The 16,621-nt window shown below is 42.1% G+C and overlaps 2 protein-coding genes across 2 annotated transcripts in view; one reads left to right on the forward strand and one right to left on the reverse strand.

Moving 5' to 3' along the window:
• Nucleotides 1-391: 391 nt before the first annotated feature.
• Nucleotides 392-9,037, reverse strand: ndr2 (nodal-related 2). Its single transcript, XM_048563657.2, has 3 exons — nt 8,736-9,037; nt 4,324-5,135; nt 392-954 (listed from the first exon to the last, which is right to left on the reverse strand). The coding sequence occupies exons 1-3, from the start codon at nt 9,022-9,024 to the stop codon at nt 802-804; spliced, it is 1,254 nt and encodes a 417-aa protein (XP_048419614.1). The 5' UTR covers nt 9,025-9,037; the 3' UTR covers nt 392-801.
• Nucleotides 8,894-16,621, forward strand: part of LOC125467593 (paladin) — a 283,522-nt gene continuing 275,794 nt past the window's right edge. The window contains exons 1-3 of the mRNA XM_059640277.1: nt 8,894-9,050; nt 10,015-10,122; nt 11,801-12,656. Of these exons, the coding sequence (XP_059496260.1) occupies nt 12,601-12,656 (56 nt within the window). The 5' untranslated portion in view covers nt 8,894-9,050; nt 10,015-10,122; nt 11,801-12,600. The remainder of the gene's footprint in view (nt 9,051-10,014; nt 10,123-11,800; nt 12,657-16,621) is intronic.

The raw sequence follows: 16,621 nt of genomic DNA on the forward strand, positions 1-16,621 counted from the left end.
TTCCACTTGCCAGACACAAACCTATCCTAAAGGTTGTTTATGCCACTTGTTGGTACAAAATCTGTTCAGAGGTTTATTTCACACACATTGGCAAACCACTTTTCAACTTTCAGAATAAACACACATACGCTTAGAGCTTCATTATAAAATTATTGTAGTGGTGCCCTGATAAGATTCCTTCCTTCTTGTGCCTCCACAAGCCCACAGGCCACTAGGATTAACTATTGCTAATTCAATGGTACACAATTAAATGTGAAATTTTTACAAATATGCTGCACCACTTTGTTTTACCCACAGTGATAACAAAGTAGATTTAGGGTGTATTAAAAGAAAAGTGAATGGACTAAGCTTGAGGGAATAATCAAGAATCAACACAATTGATAAGCGCTTTATTTAAATGGAGACATTGCATGTTAAACAAGAGCTCAAAAAAATCAGAAATCATTTTCAAGTTTGATCATTTACAATATCTCACAATCATACGTGTTTCTATCTTTCTGTTCCATCCCCTTTCCTGCTATCCATGCCTTACATTTATGGAGGCATGGTCTCTTTCCTGAGAATTAGTATCACCAGGCATCCTCCAATGTCCAACTGACTGCTGGAATCATCACAGTTCAGTCAAAACCTGGCACTGCCAACAGAAATTGTTTCAGTCTTCAACCTTGACACTACTCCAAGCCCAGATTTGGCTATTTGGCAGTTCAGTTGTACGAGGCATCACAGCAGAGCAGAGACCCAATGTACATCACTACCCTTGTTGATTTCATAACACTGGTGAAATGAAAGCAGGTAACTTCATCAGCGGCAGCCACATTCTTGTACGACCATGTTCTCGTGGTGACGCAACACCACCTCACCGTTTTCCTTGTACAGCATACTCATAGGACTCATTTTGATGGGAACACAGCAAGGGGCTGGCACCAGTGTGGGGCGATGGAATTTGAGCAGACTCTGAAAATATAATGGTATAATTGGTGAAAATTAGTCAAAACTCTTTTTCCATATTGTTACTGAAGAAATGTTTACTTAGAATTTTAGTTTTCCAGTTCACGGTATATGTTTGTCCTCCTAAAGGTGCAAATCAACATAGCAGCTGTCATTTTGTAGGTATGAACCAGAGCATTGGTCTTGGGGAGGTTACTTGCTTTTGGAGGTCATCATAGCTCAGCCTATGGTTAAATACAGAGTAATGCTACCCTTATCAATAGTGGTCCTCAGTAACAAGTCCCGAGCCCAGAAGAGCAAAGAATTCACCACATCAGCATGAAGTTGTTGCTATACCAACAATCCAGTCTATTTGAGATTACAAGTTATAATCAATTGATATGAGCAGTTTAACCCTGCAAGAGTCTTTCCATGAAAACTGAACTTTGATAGACTAACTCAGTTCACAAAGAATCTCTACCAAGACAAGACAGGAAACCACGCATCTGATGAACTACATTACGCTTCAAATTGTAAAGATGAAAGGACAAGATCCACAGAATCAGAATTGTTACGATGCAGAATGAGGCCATTCAGCCAATTGTGCCTGCATTGACACACTGAATCAACTTTGTAATTTAATGCCACTCTCCTGCCATTTGCCCAAAACCTGTGCATTGTTGCTGTTCAAATAAAAGTCATCCAAATGTCACTTATGTCTGGTATAATTTTAAGAAAACTGAATAAATATTTGTTATGAAGAATGTAAAAAATGTGGGTATGGGCAGGAAAAGTAGGATTACAATAGAAAGCTGTAGTTAAAGAGCTGGTCCAGCACTAGGTGTAAGGAGCTGAATGGCCTGTATTCTGCAATATCTATAACATTATGATCGCCATCAAGGAATGTCTTGATTGTAAATTCCTCATCCTTGTTTTCAAAGACATGGCCTTGACCCTCCCTATCTCTGTAATCCCTTTGCAAGTTGAAATTTGATCACTAAAATATCCTGGACTTTAATTTCCCTTCCTTTGGTGGTCACGCCTTCAACTGCCTGGGCCCAAAGCTTATCATCATTTCTCTAAAGCTCGCCATCTCTCCAACTCTCTCATCCTTTTAGACACCCTTTAAGACCCACAGCTTTTTATCAACCTGCCCAAATATCATCTTCAACAAAATCAGAAATTGCCGTGGAAACTCAGCAGGTCTGGAAGCAAATATGGAGAGAAAGTAGAGTTGATGTTTCGGTTCAGGTGACCCTTCTTCAGAACAAACATCACCTATATGGTTTAGGGTCTAATTTTGCAGTACAATGCTGTGAAAGGCTTGAATTGTTCTATTGCCAGTAAGGAACTATAAAATTGTTAGTTAGCTGCTGTTATTTTAAGGTTTCCAATAAGACTGAATTGGGATAATAGTGCCAGACCTTAAGAATATTGAGTTTAAGTACAGTCAATCTAATTTAAGATGGAGAAGTACATACGCATGCAGATTTATAATGTGTGCTTGGACTGTATCAATGCCAACTCAACATGTGGGACAAGTAGGCAGCTGCAAGAAAAAGCTGAAATTTGGGATTTGTGTAAAAATGCACCAACTGAGAGGGTGGTAGAAACGAATGTGGTATTACTGGGCAGGCCAGCATTTATTGCTCATACCCATTTTCACCCTTAAGATAATGATCAGCTGTCTTCAATCATTGCAGTCACTGAAGTGGAGGGACAGTCACAGTGCTTTTAGGAGGAAGTTCCAGGATTTCAACCCAGCATCACTTAGGGAACAACAATATATTTTTAAGCCATGTGGCTTGGAAGAATACTTGCAAGTGGAGGTGTTCCCAGGCATCATCTACTGGCCAGTAGAGATTGTAGGTTGGACAGGTGCTGCCTAAGGAACCTTGATGAGTCACAAATGTAACTTCCAAATGGGAAATTGGCTGAATACGGCACTGAATGGCTAAAATGAGGTCTAAAATATGGGAAAAGAATGTGGTCAGGAAGTAGGATTCATTTGATAGCTCTTTCCAAGAGCCTACATGGGCACGGTGGGCCAAATGGCCTTTTCTTGCACTGCATGTTTCTATAGTTCTAACAGTTGCATCCATTAAAGAATAATTGCAGCACAGAAACAGGCTGTTCAATCCAACTAATATGCTCTATGAGAGTCTCTTCCCAGGACACACTAGCAACATAACTTTCCTTTCCCTTTTCCCTCGTGTTTTATACAATTTCTCCTTAATGCAGCTATGTTATCTACGCCAACTGTTCCGTGTGGTCAGAAGTTTGACATGCTCATGATTTTTTATTCAGAATTGTCACTTATTCTTTGCAGTGTGACAAAACTCCCTAACAATTGGAAGCATTTTCCCTGTATCTAACGACCTTAAATCTCTCCTGTTCAGTCACCCCTTAGTCTTAGCTTTTCTAGAGAAAAGAGCCACAGCCTGTTCAGTCCTTCCTGGTCCAAACCTCAATTCTGGTGTCATGCTTGTACATCTATTTGCACCTTCTCTCATGCCTGTATTTCCTTTACATCATATGGACACTGTACCATAGGGTCATAGAGTCATTCAGCAAGGAAACAGACCCTTCGGTCAAACCAGTCCATGCCGACCGTAATCCCAAACTAAACTAGTCCCTTTGCCTGTTCACGGCCCATATCCCCCCAAACACTTATCCAAATGTCTTTTAAATGTTGTAATTGTACCCACATCCATTACTTCATCAGCAAGTTCATTCCACACATGAACCGCTCTGTGTAAAATGCTTGTCCCGTGTGTCTTTAAAATCTTTCTCCTTTCACCTTAAAAATCTGCCTCCCACCCCCATCCCGAGGAAAAGACAACTACCGTTGACTATCTATAACCCTCATTATTTTATAAACCTCTGTAAGGTTCGCCCCTCGACCTGTGCTCCAGTGAATAAAGTTCCAGCCTTTCTTTATAACTCAAACCTTCCATATTCGGCAACATCCTGGTAAATATCTTCTGAACTCTCTCCAGCTTAATAATATCCTTCCTATAACTGGGCGACCAGAATTGGACACAACATTTCAGAAGAGGCCTCACTTATGTTCTGTACAACATCAACATGCCTTCCCAGCTCCTATACTAAAGGGCTGAGCAATGAAGGCAAGGATGCCAAATGCCTTTTTAATCACCCTGTCTATAGGTGATGCAAACTTCAAAGAATTATGTACCTGCAGCCCTGGGTCCTTCTGTTCTACAAAAATACCCAAGGCGCTATGACTAATGGTATAACCCCTACCTTTGTTTGTTGCACCAAAATTCAATGCAGAGTATTTCAGATGCAAGGTGGAAAATCTCAGGCAGTTAAATGTAACATTTAATGAGGCATTAAAGGGAAGAGATGGGTGACTAACATGGGAAGTGACATTACCTGCATGTAAGCATGGTTGGTGGGTTTGGCATTCTCCCCAGATGGTGATGGGCATTCTCCTTCGCAGCGGAAAGCATTATACATCTTCGGAAAGATAACCCAGGCACCCCAGCCGATCTTATCGAATTTGATATGAAAATCAATTCTCCGGCATCGGATCAGTTTGCCATCCCTACTGTGATGCCGGGGACGGCGTCGAATAGGGGTTCCGCTGTGTTCAGCCCTACCCTTCCTATGCCCTCTGACACAAGTCCTCTTTTGTTGCCGTACCACCTGGCCCTTCGGCTTCAGCCAGCATCCCTTTCTCTTTCGGGGCTTCCGCACATGTTTGGAGCTATTGGCGTCTTTCAGCAGTGAGGAACTCTCTGAGCAGCTCTGCTCAGGTCTCTGGGAAAACACCAGCAGCAGTGCTGTTTCCTTGGTCTCTGTCTTGCTGTCAGTTCTGGTGGAGGGGAGGGACCTCTTGCTTCTGCAGACTGGGCTCTCTGGCCACTGGAGTCCAGTGAGCCTGCCCCTGCCTCTGGGCTTTCTGCGGTTGATCCAGTGCCTCAGGATGTTGGTGACATTGTAAATGGCACAGCCTTCAGCATCCTCCAGCACTGAGGCAGGAGGGAAGGAGCCCAAGAAGAGCTGGTCCTGACAGGTAGCTGGTCCGCATGGATACTCTGATTGGTGATGGAGCTCCAGGAGAGAGCAGGACTCTGCAAAGGCAGGCACACTGATCCTCAACTCGGCAAACTGAAGCTTCTCATTGGCTGCGAGCATGGACATGTCAAAGGTGACAATCCACCGGCTTCCATTGTGATGGAAACCTGGCGACAAGTAAACAGCAGTGATTAATCAAGATTATTAATGCCATGTTAATCATATAGTTTTTCAACATATATACTTTATTCATAAAATTTGAGAAAGCATATTATAAAACATTTTGACTTGAAATGACTGAAAGTGCAATAAAATTCAACTCAGCCCATGCAACAGATTCCATTCATGTGAATTATTATATAGTTTTGATTAATCGCCACCAGGTAAACAAGTGATTGATTGTCTTTGAGCACCTATAGTCTTAGAGTCATACAACACAGAAACAGACTCTTTGGTCTTCCTGCCCCATATACCTCCAAATCTTTCCTATCCATGTACTTCTCCAAATGTCCTTTAAATGTTGTAATTGTACCCGCATCTAACACTTCCTCAGGAAGTTCATTCCACCCATGAAGCACCCTCTGTGTAAAATATTTGCCCCTTATGTCTTTTTTAAATCTCTCTCCTCTCACTTTAAAAACGTGCTCCCGGTCTTGAATTCCCTCATCCGAGGGAAAAGACAACTCCCATTAACTCTATCTATACCACTCATTATTTTATAAATTACTATCAGGTCACCTCTCAACTCCCTGCATTCCAGTGAAAAAAGTCCCAGCCTGTCCAGCCTTTCTTTATAACTCAAACCTTCCATACCCAGCAACATCCTGGTAAATCTCTTCTGAGCCTTCTGCAGCTTGCTAATATCCTTCCTATAACTGTGCAAACAGAACTGGACACAGTACTCCAGAAGAGGCCTCACCAATGTCCTGTACAACTTCAACACAGCTTCCCAACTCTATATTCAAAGGACTGAGCAACAAAGGCAAGCATATAAAAGGAACTTGCCCCCTTATGGAGCTGTCAATTTATTAATTTGCTTATTTTGTTCATTTGATTTACTCAGAGTGTAAAAAGGCTCTTCCCTTTTAAAAGGTGGTTAACTTGTTAATTTTGGTTTTGTTAGCTGATGTGCTAAAGGGTTGGCAAAACAGGCACTGCTGGGACACAAAGGGCAGCGTTTGGCGCAGAGTTCAGGAAGGCTGTATCCTTCGAATAATCTCCTTGCAAGGAAAAGAATTGTGTCTCGTTTCAGACTTGATTACTTGGTTTCGATCCATTTGACAAAAAGGATGGAAGCATCCACGATAGCTCAGCAACTAACCATCCTGCCAGTGTGATACTGAGCCAAACAAAACAGAACAAATTCTGTTTTCAATCCCTAGACTGAGCTGTGTCAGCTGATCTCCTCTAAAGCTACAGTAAGGTTTGTGAGGGATACTAAGAAGTGCCAATGCTGGAGTCAGATAACAGTGCGGAGCTCAAGGAACACAGCGCGGAGCTCAAGGAACACAGCGCGGAGCTCAAGAAAGCACCAGAGGAGTAGGAAAATTGATGTCTTGGGTTGGGACCTTCAGTTACCTAGTCAGTCCCACGCTATGGAGTGGCAAGTATCAATCAAGGTTCCCACTCTTGATCACCACACTGGGATTTGTGGACAGTCGGTGAGGATAGGATTGGTTCGTCTGTGATGTCCCTAATGGCCCAATAGTTTGCTAGTACACATTGCCAAGAATCGTGAAAGAGATCCAGCATCTGTGGAAACCAATTGGAAGTCAGGACCAATTGTGGAGGAAGGCAAGAAGAGTAGAGATTGAAACTGTAGATATAGCTGAGGCAGTGTGGCACATGCAGGTGACTCTGTGGAATTATTAACCGGAAGTGCTGATATGTCTCAGAAATTAGAAACTAGGAGTGGAAGTAGGCTATTCAGTCAACTAAGTTAGCACTGCTATTCAACTAATGGCTGATCTTCTACCTCAGTGTCATTTTCCTGCACTATCCTCATATCCCTTCAGGTCCTTAGTATCTAGAAATATATCAATCTCTGTTTTAAACATACTCAATGACTGAGCCTCCACACCCTTCTGGGGCATAGAATTCCAAAATTTCATCACCGTCTAAGAGAAGAAATTCCTCTTCTTCCCTGTCCCAACTTGAAACGGTTCAGAAAAAATTCACAAGGATGTTGCCAGGATTGGAGGGTTTGAGCTATAGGGAGAGGCTGAATAGGCTGGGCCTGATTTCCCTGGAGTGACAAAGTCTGAGAGGTGACCTAGAGTTTTATAAAATCATAAGTGGCATGAATAGGGTGAATAATAAGGTTTATTTATCCGATGGTAGGGGAGTGCAAAACTGGACGGCCTAGATTTACGCAGAAGGTAGTGCGTGTATGGAATGAGCTGCCGGAGGAAGTGGTGGAGGCTGGGAAAACCACAACATTCAAAAGTCACCTGGATGGGTGTATGAATAAGGAGGGTTTAGGGGAACATGGGCCAAATGTGAGCAAATGGGATTAGATTAATTTAGAATTTCTGGTCGGTAGGGATAAGTTGAACCAAAGGGTCTGTTTCCATTCTGTACAACTCTATGACTCCAAGACACCAAGGGAAATATCCTTCCTCTATCTGCCCGAACAAATCCTGTGACAGTTATGTTTTCTTTTTTAAAAATCTCACAGGAAATAGCACATCAGCTTGAAAGAGCAGACAGACCATTTATTTATGATCCCATTAACAACTATTGACCATGAGTGCTGGGCTGATGTGAGGAATTCTGCCGCAGTTTCCCCCTGCTCTTCATCCAACAACAGCCCACACCCCAAAAAGGGCTTCCTACATTTTCCAGAAACCAGCTCCCTTTACTGGAGGCACATAACCCAGCCACCACCCACTTGTGTCAAATACACAGGCACACTCCTGAGAAGGGAAAGTTCTCCTGAGGTGGTTACCCAAAATCAGCAACATTCCTCGTTGTTGGCAACAGAGCAGCTCATCGCCATAACGATACAGGGAATCTCTCACAGCGAAGAACCATCTCAAACTGAGTTACCCATCTTTCTCATTTCCAACTGTCTGGACCAGCTGTAAAGGATTTTCCCCATTTCCATTCAAATCTTCTGAAAATAAAAAAACAGCCCAGCAAGCCAAAAACAACAGGCAACAAACACTGATAATAGAGTGTGGAGCTGGATGAACAGAGATGCCCAGGTGCTACAAAATAATTTTTGGAAATCTTAAGCATTTTGCAATCTTACGAACACGATGCCTGTTGCTACACGTCTAGACAGCACATCATTGTTAAATTGTTTTGAGATGTGCTGTGGAGGGTCTAAAGGTAAGGTCTCTTTTCCAAACTGCACATGTTAAAACCAAAAAAAAGTCTTTGATTTGCCTCGCATCAAATTGTTTAATTAACAACGTTTCGGAAGGAGAAGCCGGTCTCTGTACATCTGAATGTGGATTGGCGAATGTCAATCCCTGCGGTAAACTGTCTACAAAAGGGTTCTGAAAAAGAGGCAGACATTCCAGCCCCAGGTCCTGAGACACGCCTTGATCTTCCGATCAACCAGTGACCCACCAGCCCAACCCCGTTCAAAGACATCAAAACCCTGAATGTGGATTGTCCTGGACTGGCTGTGTCTGGGAGAGAGAGACAGAGATTTGAGGGAAGTCAGCGGCCACATCAAAAACGACAAATCGAAACCCAAAGCGCAGACCCAGCGAGGAGGAGAAAGAGGGGGAAATTAATAAAACAAAAAATTACTTTACTTTTTGCCACCAGGCTCCGCACGGTGTCCGCCTCCGGTAACACGGGCCGTTCGTGGGCCAAAAGGCCGCTGTAATTGCCCGAGCTGTAACTGCGGTACAGGCTGAGCATGTGCGAGGGCAGGCTCAGGCTAATGTTGCGTGCCTCCAGGCGCTTGATAAAGGCAGCCACCTCCCTGAAACTGGCCGGGGGGCCCGGTTTGCTCTCCAGCACACGCCAGGGCCACTTGCCTGCTGGAATGGCCCGGACCATTGAGATAGAAAGCAATGCGAGCAGTACTGGGAACTGCATTTCTCCGGATGCAAGAGACAGTCCCTGTATGTGTGTGTGTGTGTGTGTGCTGGCTCTTTATATACAACCTCCCAATGCATATTAACTGCCCACACTACCCCAGACAGATCGAAAGCCATTATTCTGCTAATGTAGGCCCTCCATGACCCATATGACAGGTAGTAATTAGTTTTACAAGACAATGGAAATTTTACTTGTAATCTCCATTTTTGTTTAAGCCAGCGGTGTTACATTTGCCTTTGCAATTGTCAAATTATTCAGTGCCACTGTTGGGTTTCGATGTTTCGCTCGAATGGATCCCTCAGATGTGCAGAAGTGACAGACTGGACTTTTGAAGGGCTTCTTCATGCATATACACCCAGCGAGAGAAAAACATTTGAGAGGGTCCATTTACAGTTCGGAGCCAGTCGGGCTGAGATGAAAGCGACTTGCGTGACCTGTCCCCGTCCTGTGTTTTTCTCTGCATTACAGTGGGGTTTATCACATCGCTAATCAGCTTTATTGTAAATCGCTCATCATCGTTATACACTCATGATTCAAGGGCTGGACATTACAATTTAAAAATGAATAATACTTCGTTAGCATGAGCCTGCAGCTATAAGTTCATTTTTTACACTAAAAAGATTGATTATCCCAACTAAATGGAGGGACGGCGTGGGAAAATAGATCCAGATCAAAGGATTGTAAAGCAGCCATTAAAGTAAATAATTGACTGAATACTTCAACTGGATTGGAAGGGGGACGGTATAAAGTTAATTTGATAACACTGCAAGAACACATATAGATAGCTAATTAAATGCATATAATATTATGAATTTACAATTTATTCTCCCCTCCTCTCCTGTTCACTTCTCACCCTCTGCTCCCTGATCGACATTGACATTTTCACTCCAAGAAATGCTGTCAGACCTGCCAAGTTTCTCAGGCGTTTTCTGCATTTAATTCAAATCTCCAGCATCCACAGTAACTTTTTATTAACTTATTTTTCAGTATTTGTTGCTCAGCCATAATTGCCCTTGAACTGAGTGGCCATTTCAGACTGTGATTGAGGATCAGCATCATTGCAGTAGGCCTGGAGTCACACGTAGGCCAGGCAAGGTAAGAACTGCAGACTTTCTTACTTAAAGAATATTAGTGAACCACAGTTTTTGTTTGAAATTACATCAGTTTTATGGTGATCATTATCGAGACTTTCAAATCCAGGTTTGCTCATTAATTTAAATTCCAGTAACTGATGCACAAAAACAGAAGTTGCTGGAAAAGTTTAGTGGTCTGGTCGCATCTGTGATGAAAAAAAAATCAGAGTTAATGTTTCGAGTCCCAGTGACCCTTCCTCAGAACTGGTAACTGACGTGTTGGGTTTGAATCCTTGAATTTCGTCAGCCAGAGAGTGGTGGGCCTGTGGAATTCATTGCCACGGAGTACAGTGGAGGCCGGGACGTTGGATGCCTTCAAGGCAGAGATTGACAAATTCTTGATCTCACAGGGAATCAAGAGCTACGGAGAGAGTGCAGGGAAGTGGAGTTGAAATGCCCATCAGCCATGATTTAAATGGCAGAGTGGACTTGATGGGCTGAATGGGCTTACTTCCACTCCTATGTCTTATGGTCTTATGGACTCAATTCAGTTACAGCTGGATGTCTGGATTACTGTTGTGAAGAAGGGACACTGATTCAGAAACATTACGCTTTCTCTCCACAGATGCAACTCAAAATTGCTGAAGTTTTCCCAGCAATTTCTGATTTTGTTTCTGACTTTCGGCATCCGCAGTTTCTTGTTTTTTTCTCTCTCTGGATTACTAGTCTAGTTATTAAAATGTCACCAATCCACTATTATATCCAAGTCAAAAAGTGACCACTTTAAAATTCGCATCCCTCTTTTCAAATTCCTCCAGAGTCTTGACCATATTTTTGATTTTTGATTTGATTTGATTTATTATTGTCACATGTATGTAGATACAGTGAAAAGTTTGGCTTTGCATGCAGTACAGGCAGATCATTATACGAAGTGCATTAGGGTAATAGAGCTGTGGTGAGGATTACAATGTCATGGCTGCGGAGCGTGAGATCTACATTAAGTTTAAAATTTGAGAGGTCCATTTGGAAGTTTAACAACAGCAGGGAACAAGCTGTTCTTGAATCTGTGTGTTTAATCTTTGTACCTTCTGCCCAACGCAAGAGTTGGAAGAGAGGTTATAACCAGGGATGGAGGGGTGTTTGATCATGTTGGCTACCTCTCACAATTCTTTAAGATGGCTATGGCCACCACATCCAGACTTTTGACTATCCCTGACCTTAATTATTCCAGTGTTGATGGCCATTACTTCAGTGTTGATGGCCATTACTTCAGGCCCCACAGTCTGGAGTGTTCTCCTTATGCCTTTCCTTCTGTACTTCTGTCTTTCCCTCTTCCAACATACCACCTTGACCAAACTTTTGCTCAACTGACCTTATATCTCCTTTCTTGGCTCTGTGTCATATCCTTTTATACTGTGTCTCTGAAGCACCTTGGGCCATTGTATCACATTAAGGTGCTATATAAATTTAAGTTGTTATTGAAGTAATTTGTATGTTAATATTCCCTGCAACAACAAGATATGCTTGGAAATCCGAGTGACATGATCATCTCAATGGATTGACAACATTTCATAGTCCATTCTGATGCATTATTGTACTCAACATGACTTGCAGTGACTTTCAAAATATAGGGGAAAAAGTGAACTTGTTTTTCTCTCACTTTTTTTGAATTGCAAACATCTGATGCTCTGAAATGAAAGTTATCGAATGGAAGTGACTTAGTGACTACAGAGAAGAAGAATAAAGGAACTCTCATTGGCGTTCTGGTCAACATTTATCCCTCAGCCATCACTATGAAGAGAAGGCTATGTGTTGCAGTCTGTGGGATCTTGTTGTGTCAAAGCTAGCTGTTGTTTCTCCTACATTATAAAATTGACTACATTTCAAAAATACTTTATTGGCTGTAAAGTGTTTGGAGATATCCAGTGACCATGAAAGGCTGTATAATAATGAAAGTCTTTCTTTCCATGCTCCCAAAAAAGCAAAGGAAAGCTAAGAGAGAGAACACCATTATGTGGAAACTGTGCAGATGTTTGGACTGTAGAGATAATCAGGTCATTGCCAAGGTCAGCTGGGAACACGTTACTTCATGGGTTATGCTGATGGAGCTTCCTGACAACTCTAAAAGACCCATTCAAATTCTATTTTATATTCAAGGAAAGATGCAGATGGCACTCATGATGTTCTTAAAGTTTATGTGCTACTTGGTGAGGCTGGTACAAGCTCGGTTTTGTTGCTCCCTTTACAAAGGCACATGCAATGAGTTAATAAAATGTGAGGCTGGATGAACACAGCAGGTCAAGCAGCATCTCAGGAGCACAAAAGCTGACGTTTCGGGCCTAGACCCTTCATCAGAGAGCTTCATCAGATCTCTCACATGCAATGAGTTACGCCTGTTTGGACAATGTGACAGGGGACATCCTGTGTCTTTGAAGGCATATCGAAGAAAAGAGCTAAAGTCTTCAACAGGGGAAAGATTGAAGTGGTGAGAGGAATTTAAATGGAGTTGGAAACATGGATGGGGATTCGTGACAGAACAATGAACAGCCTGTTAAGGTAAAACTTATTGTGCATTTAAAATATTCAAGTGATTGAAAATACCCACTGCTTTGCCAAATCACAAGTCACTGTTCAATCTCAGTATATATTGTAAATTTTAACATTGAAATGCAGGTGATGCCTAGCAAAATGGGTATGAGTGATAGGCAATGTTTCTGGGATGTGGCAATTCATTTAGGCATTGCCAGTATCAAACATGGCATCCTGCTGTCCTGACCTGCATTAGGCATATGGGTTTGTGTCTGGAATTGTTGAATTAAAACAAGAGGCAAAACTGCATAAGAAAGTAAAATAAAATAGTTGAATGCTAACCTTGTCAAAATTTATCCTCAAATCATCTTCACTAAAACACATTATTGGGCTACTGTTGCATAGATGTTAGTGGGAACTTGCTGTATGAAATTTGGCTGCTATGTTTCTTGTATTTACGTTGGCAATACTTAATTGGCATCCAGAGATCATGAAAAGTGTTACATGTAAGACTTTCCTTCTTTAATGTAAGAATGAGAATATGTTTTAAGCCATAAATATATCTTCATTTTGAGGACAAACAGTTAAGTATACAATTGCAAATACAATGAATACATTTTTACCCATTACAATTGGTGCTTTAAATAGTTTTTGTTTTATTTATTCAGAAGACATGGGTATCAACAACTGGCCAGTATTTATTGCCTGCTCCTTGTTGCCGTTGCAAAGGTGATCGTCAGCTGCCTTCTTGAACTACTGCAGTCGATTTGGTGTAGGTAGACCTAGAATGATGTAAGGGAGGGGTTTCCAAGATTTTGACCCAATGACACTGCAAAAGCAGCAATATATTTCCAACTCAGGATGGTGAGTGTCCATGGGAGAAAATTGTAGCTGGTGATCTTCCCATATGTCAGCTGTCCTTGTCATTCTAGATGGTAATGGTCGTATGTTTGGAAAATCCTGCCAAAGGAACCTTGATGAGCTGTTACAGTGCTGTATGTGGATGGTACACAGTGCTACGCACTGTACCTCTGTGATTTAAGGAGTGGATGTGCTGCCAATCACGCAAGTTGCTTTGTCCTGGGTGGTGTTTAGCATCTTATGTGTTGTTGGACATGCACTCATCCACGCAACTGGGGAGTATTCCATCACACTCATGGCTTGTGGCTTTCAGATTTGTCAGCTGAGGGAGACCTGGCAAGTAGCTAAAGGCTTTCTTACTCATTTTTGACCTGATGCCATGAGACTTTTTGAGATCCAAAGTCAATGTTGAGGATTCCCAGGGTAACTCCCTCCCAAATGTTTACCACTGTGTCACTACCTGTGCAAACCTTCCTGTGGGACAGGACATACCCAGGTATGGTGATGTAGGTGTCTGGGATTTTATCTTTGAGGTATACATGTCCATGAGTATGACAATGTCATGCTGTTGCCTGACTGTGTGACAGCTATCCCAATTTTCCGCTGTCCTCAGATGTTACTGGGGAGGACTTTCCTGGGTCGGTAAAGCTGAGTTTGCCGTTATCATTTCTGATGACATTTCATTCCAGTTCATTTCTTTGCTTCTGAGACTGTTTAACTGTTTGATACAAGTAAGTGGCTTTCTAGGTTATTTCAGAGGGCAGCTAAAAGTCAACCACATTGCGGTGGGTCTGGAGTCTCACGTTGGCCTGACTAGGTAAAGTTGGCAGACTTCCTTCCTGAGACAAGTTCAGTGAAACAAATTGACTTTATGAAAGTGGTTATCTGGTCAATATTAGACTTTTAATTCCAGCTTTTATTTGAGTTCAAATTTCACCATCTGCAAAGGTGGGCTCTCAAACCCTGAGAATTATCTGGTTGTCTGAAAGTTGAGTGACACTACCACAATGCCGTAACTTCCCCTTAATCTAGATTGCATACCATTCAAAGTATTACCAGTTCTCACCTTTGTGAAGTCCCGAGTTCATGAATAAACACATTATAGAATAGAGATATGTTGTACAGAAGGAGATTATTTAGCAGGTCATGTTCATGCTGGGTTCCTGGAAAAGATACCATTTAGTCCCCTCTTTCCTATAAGCCAACATAAATTGTTATTCAGTTCACTTCAGGAATTAATGATGCAACCTGTTTCTGTTCTCCCCTATGCTTCTTCTTGTAACCATTAACAACCACCCAAGCAGACAGGGGTTGGAGGAAGCTTGGTTTAATGGCTTACCCAAAATATAGCAGCATGTGCCCTGTGTAACAGCCTTTTTTTTGTTTGTATTTAACCCCTAGTGTGCAACTTGAACCTAGAGACATCACGAGGCAGGTTAGCCAAAGTATTTTTCAGTGAACTTTGGCAGGATGACTGTAGCTGAGAGATCAGAGCTGCTGTATCTGTGACTCAGGGGAGTAGAACTCTACCTGTTTTAGCATTAGCTTTGGGCCAGTGAGTTTAAGTTCCACTTCAGAGACTTGTGCACCTCATCTAAGTCAATATGAGAATGCAGCACCAAGCAAGTGGTCTGTTGTTGGAGGTGCCATCTCTCAGAGGTGAGTTTAAAGATCCAGATCTTGCAAGAATATATAAGATTCTAGGGCTTGATGGAAAGGAGCAGCAGCGAATTTGGCGAGGAAGTTGATTAGGACATTGATGATGAATGGCTCATTCAAGCTTAGTTGCCAAGAAAGTCTCCCAGAACGATAAATTACAAGTCACAACGCACTCAAAACCACCTCCACTGGCCAATGATATCATCCTTATGCTTGATGTCAGACTCCTGAAGCGACTGAAATAAAAATAGAAAGACTTAGCGAAACTTAGCAGGTCTGGCAGCATCTGTGGAGGGAGAAACAGAGTTAGTGTTTCGAGGGGTTTCCAAAAAACAGCATACTGGACTGAAATGGCTTGGAGGAGAAGGTGTTAAAGTCAAAATTCTGTAAAGTTTCCCAGTTGGGTTGCAGACTCTGATGTTGGGATAGAGGTTGGGAAACATTCTACACAGGGCCTAACCCTAAGACTTTGGGTAGACAGATGACGCTGAAGCTACCAGATGGAATATAATGGTTGCCATCACAGCAAAACTATGTTAAACTCATACCATAGCCTCTGGTAGCCATTTTTATATGAAGTATTAATGTTTCTAAGTGTATAACATAAACCCCAACCCCATCCACCAACATAAAGTCAATTCTTATTTATTTTTTAAAAGTTAGGATGCTACAGGCCTAGTGGATCCACTATAAATGATGTATTAATGGCATCATAGGGCCTTTGAGAATAAAGTTGCTAACACAGTCTGTGGCTTTGTCATGGGACTGCAGGGGGTTGATTAATGTCTACACCACAAATTAAAGAATGTGCATCCACATTATTTGCCTAATTTTAGGAACAAACAATTCAAAGTCCTTCGATCAGAGAGCTTTAGATATTAAGAGTCGGTTTTACAAACTACTGCATATTTATAACTTTGAAATTACTGAGTTCAAAGCATTAGGCTAAATGGATTCCTAATAGGTAGTGAAAAAGTTGTGAGATAACAAGGTGTAGAGCTGGGTGAACACAGCAGGCCAAGCAGCATCATCGGAGCAGGAAAGCTTGACGTCTTGGGCCTAGACCCTTCGGCTCGTGAAAAAGCCATGTCATGATTAATGCTGAAAGCTGTGCCGGAATCTAGATTTTATTGTCTCAAAGTAGCTCAACACTGAAGCTGTTGCCATGAGGTTGCTTTACGTTAACAAGTTGCTGCTGAGGCTAGCCTTCCTTTACTGGTGAAGGAGTGGACTGTATCTCAACCACATGTATTCTTGTTTCCCCTATCACCCATATGCTCACTGACACACACTGGCTCCCCAGTAAGCAACATCTTGATTTTTCAATTCTGATCCTTGTTTTTAAATCCCTCACCCTTCCCTATCTCTGCAATACCCTCCAGCCCTACAATTGTCTGAATGATTTAAACCAAGTGCACTCCTTTAATTCTGACCTCTTGTGTGCGTTTCTGATTTTAATTGCTGCGCCATTG

Source organism: Stegostoma tigrinum, chromosome 37 (genome assembly GCF_030684315.1).
Source record: "Stegostoma tigrinum isolate sSteTig4 chromosome 37, sSteTig4.hap1, whole genome shotgun sequence".
NCBI classification, from domain to species: domain Eukaryota; kingdom Metazoa; phylum Chordata; class Chondrichthyes; order Orectolobiformes; family Stegostomatidae; genus Stegostoma; species Stegostoma tigrinum.

Coding starts and splice junctions, on each gene's coding strand:
- ndr2 (XM_048563657.2), bottom strand. CDS start 9,024: ATGCAGTTCCCAGTACTGCTCGCATTGCTTTCTATCTCAATGGTCCGG. Junction 5,136..8,735: donor GCGGAGCCTGGTGGCAAAAA/GTAAAGTAATTT, acceptor ACTTGTCGCCAG/GTTTCCATCACAATGGAAGC. Junction 955..4,323: donor CCAACCATGCTTACATGCAG/GTAATGTCACTT, acceptor TTATATTTTCAG/AGTCTGCTCAAATTCCATCG.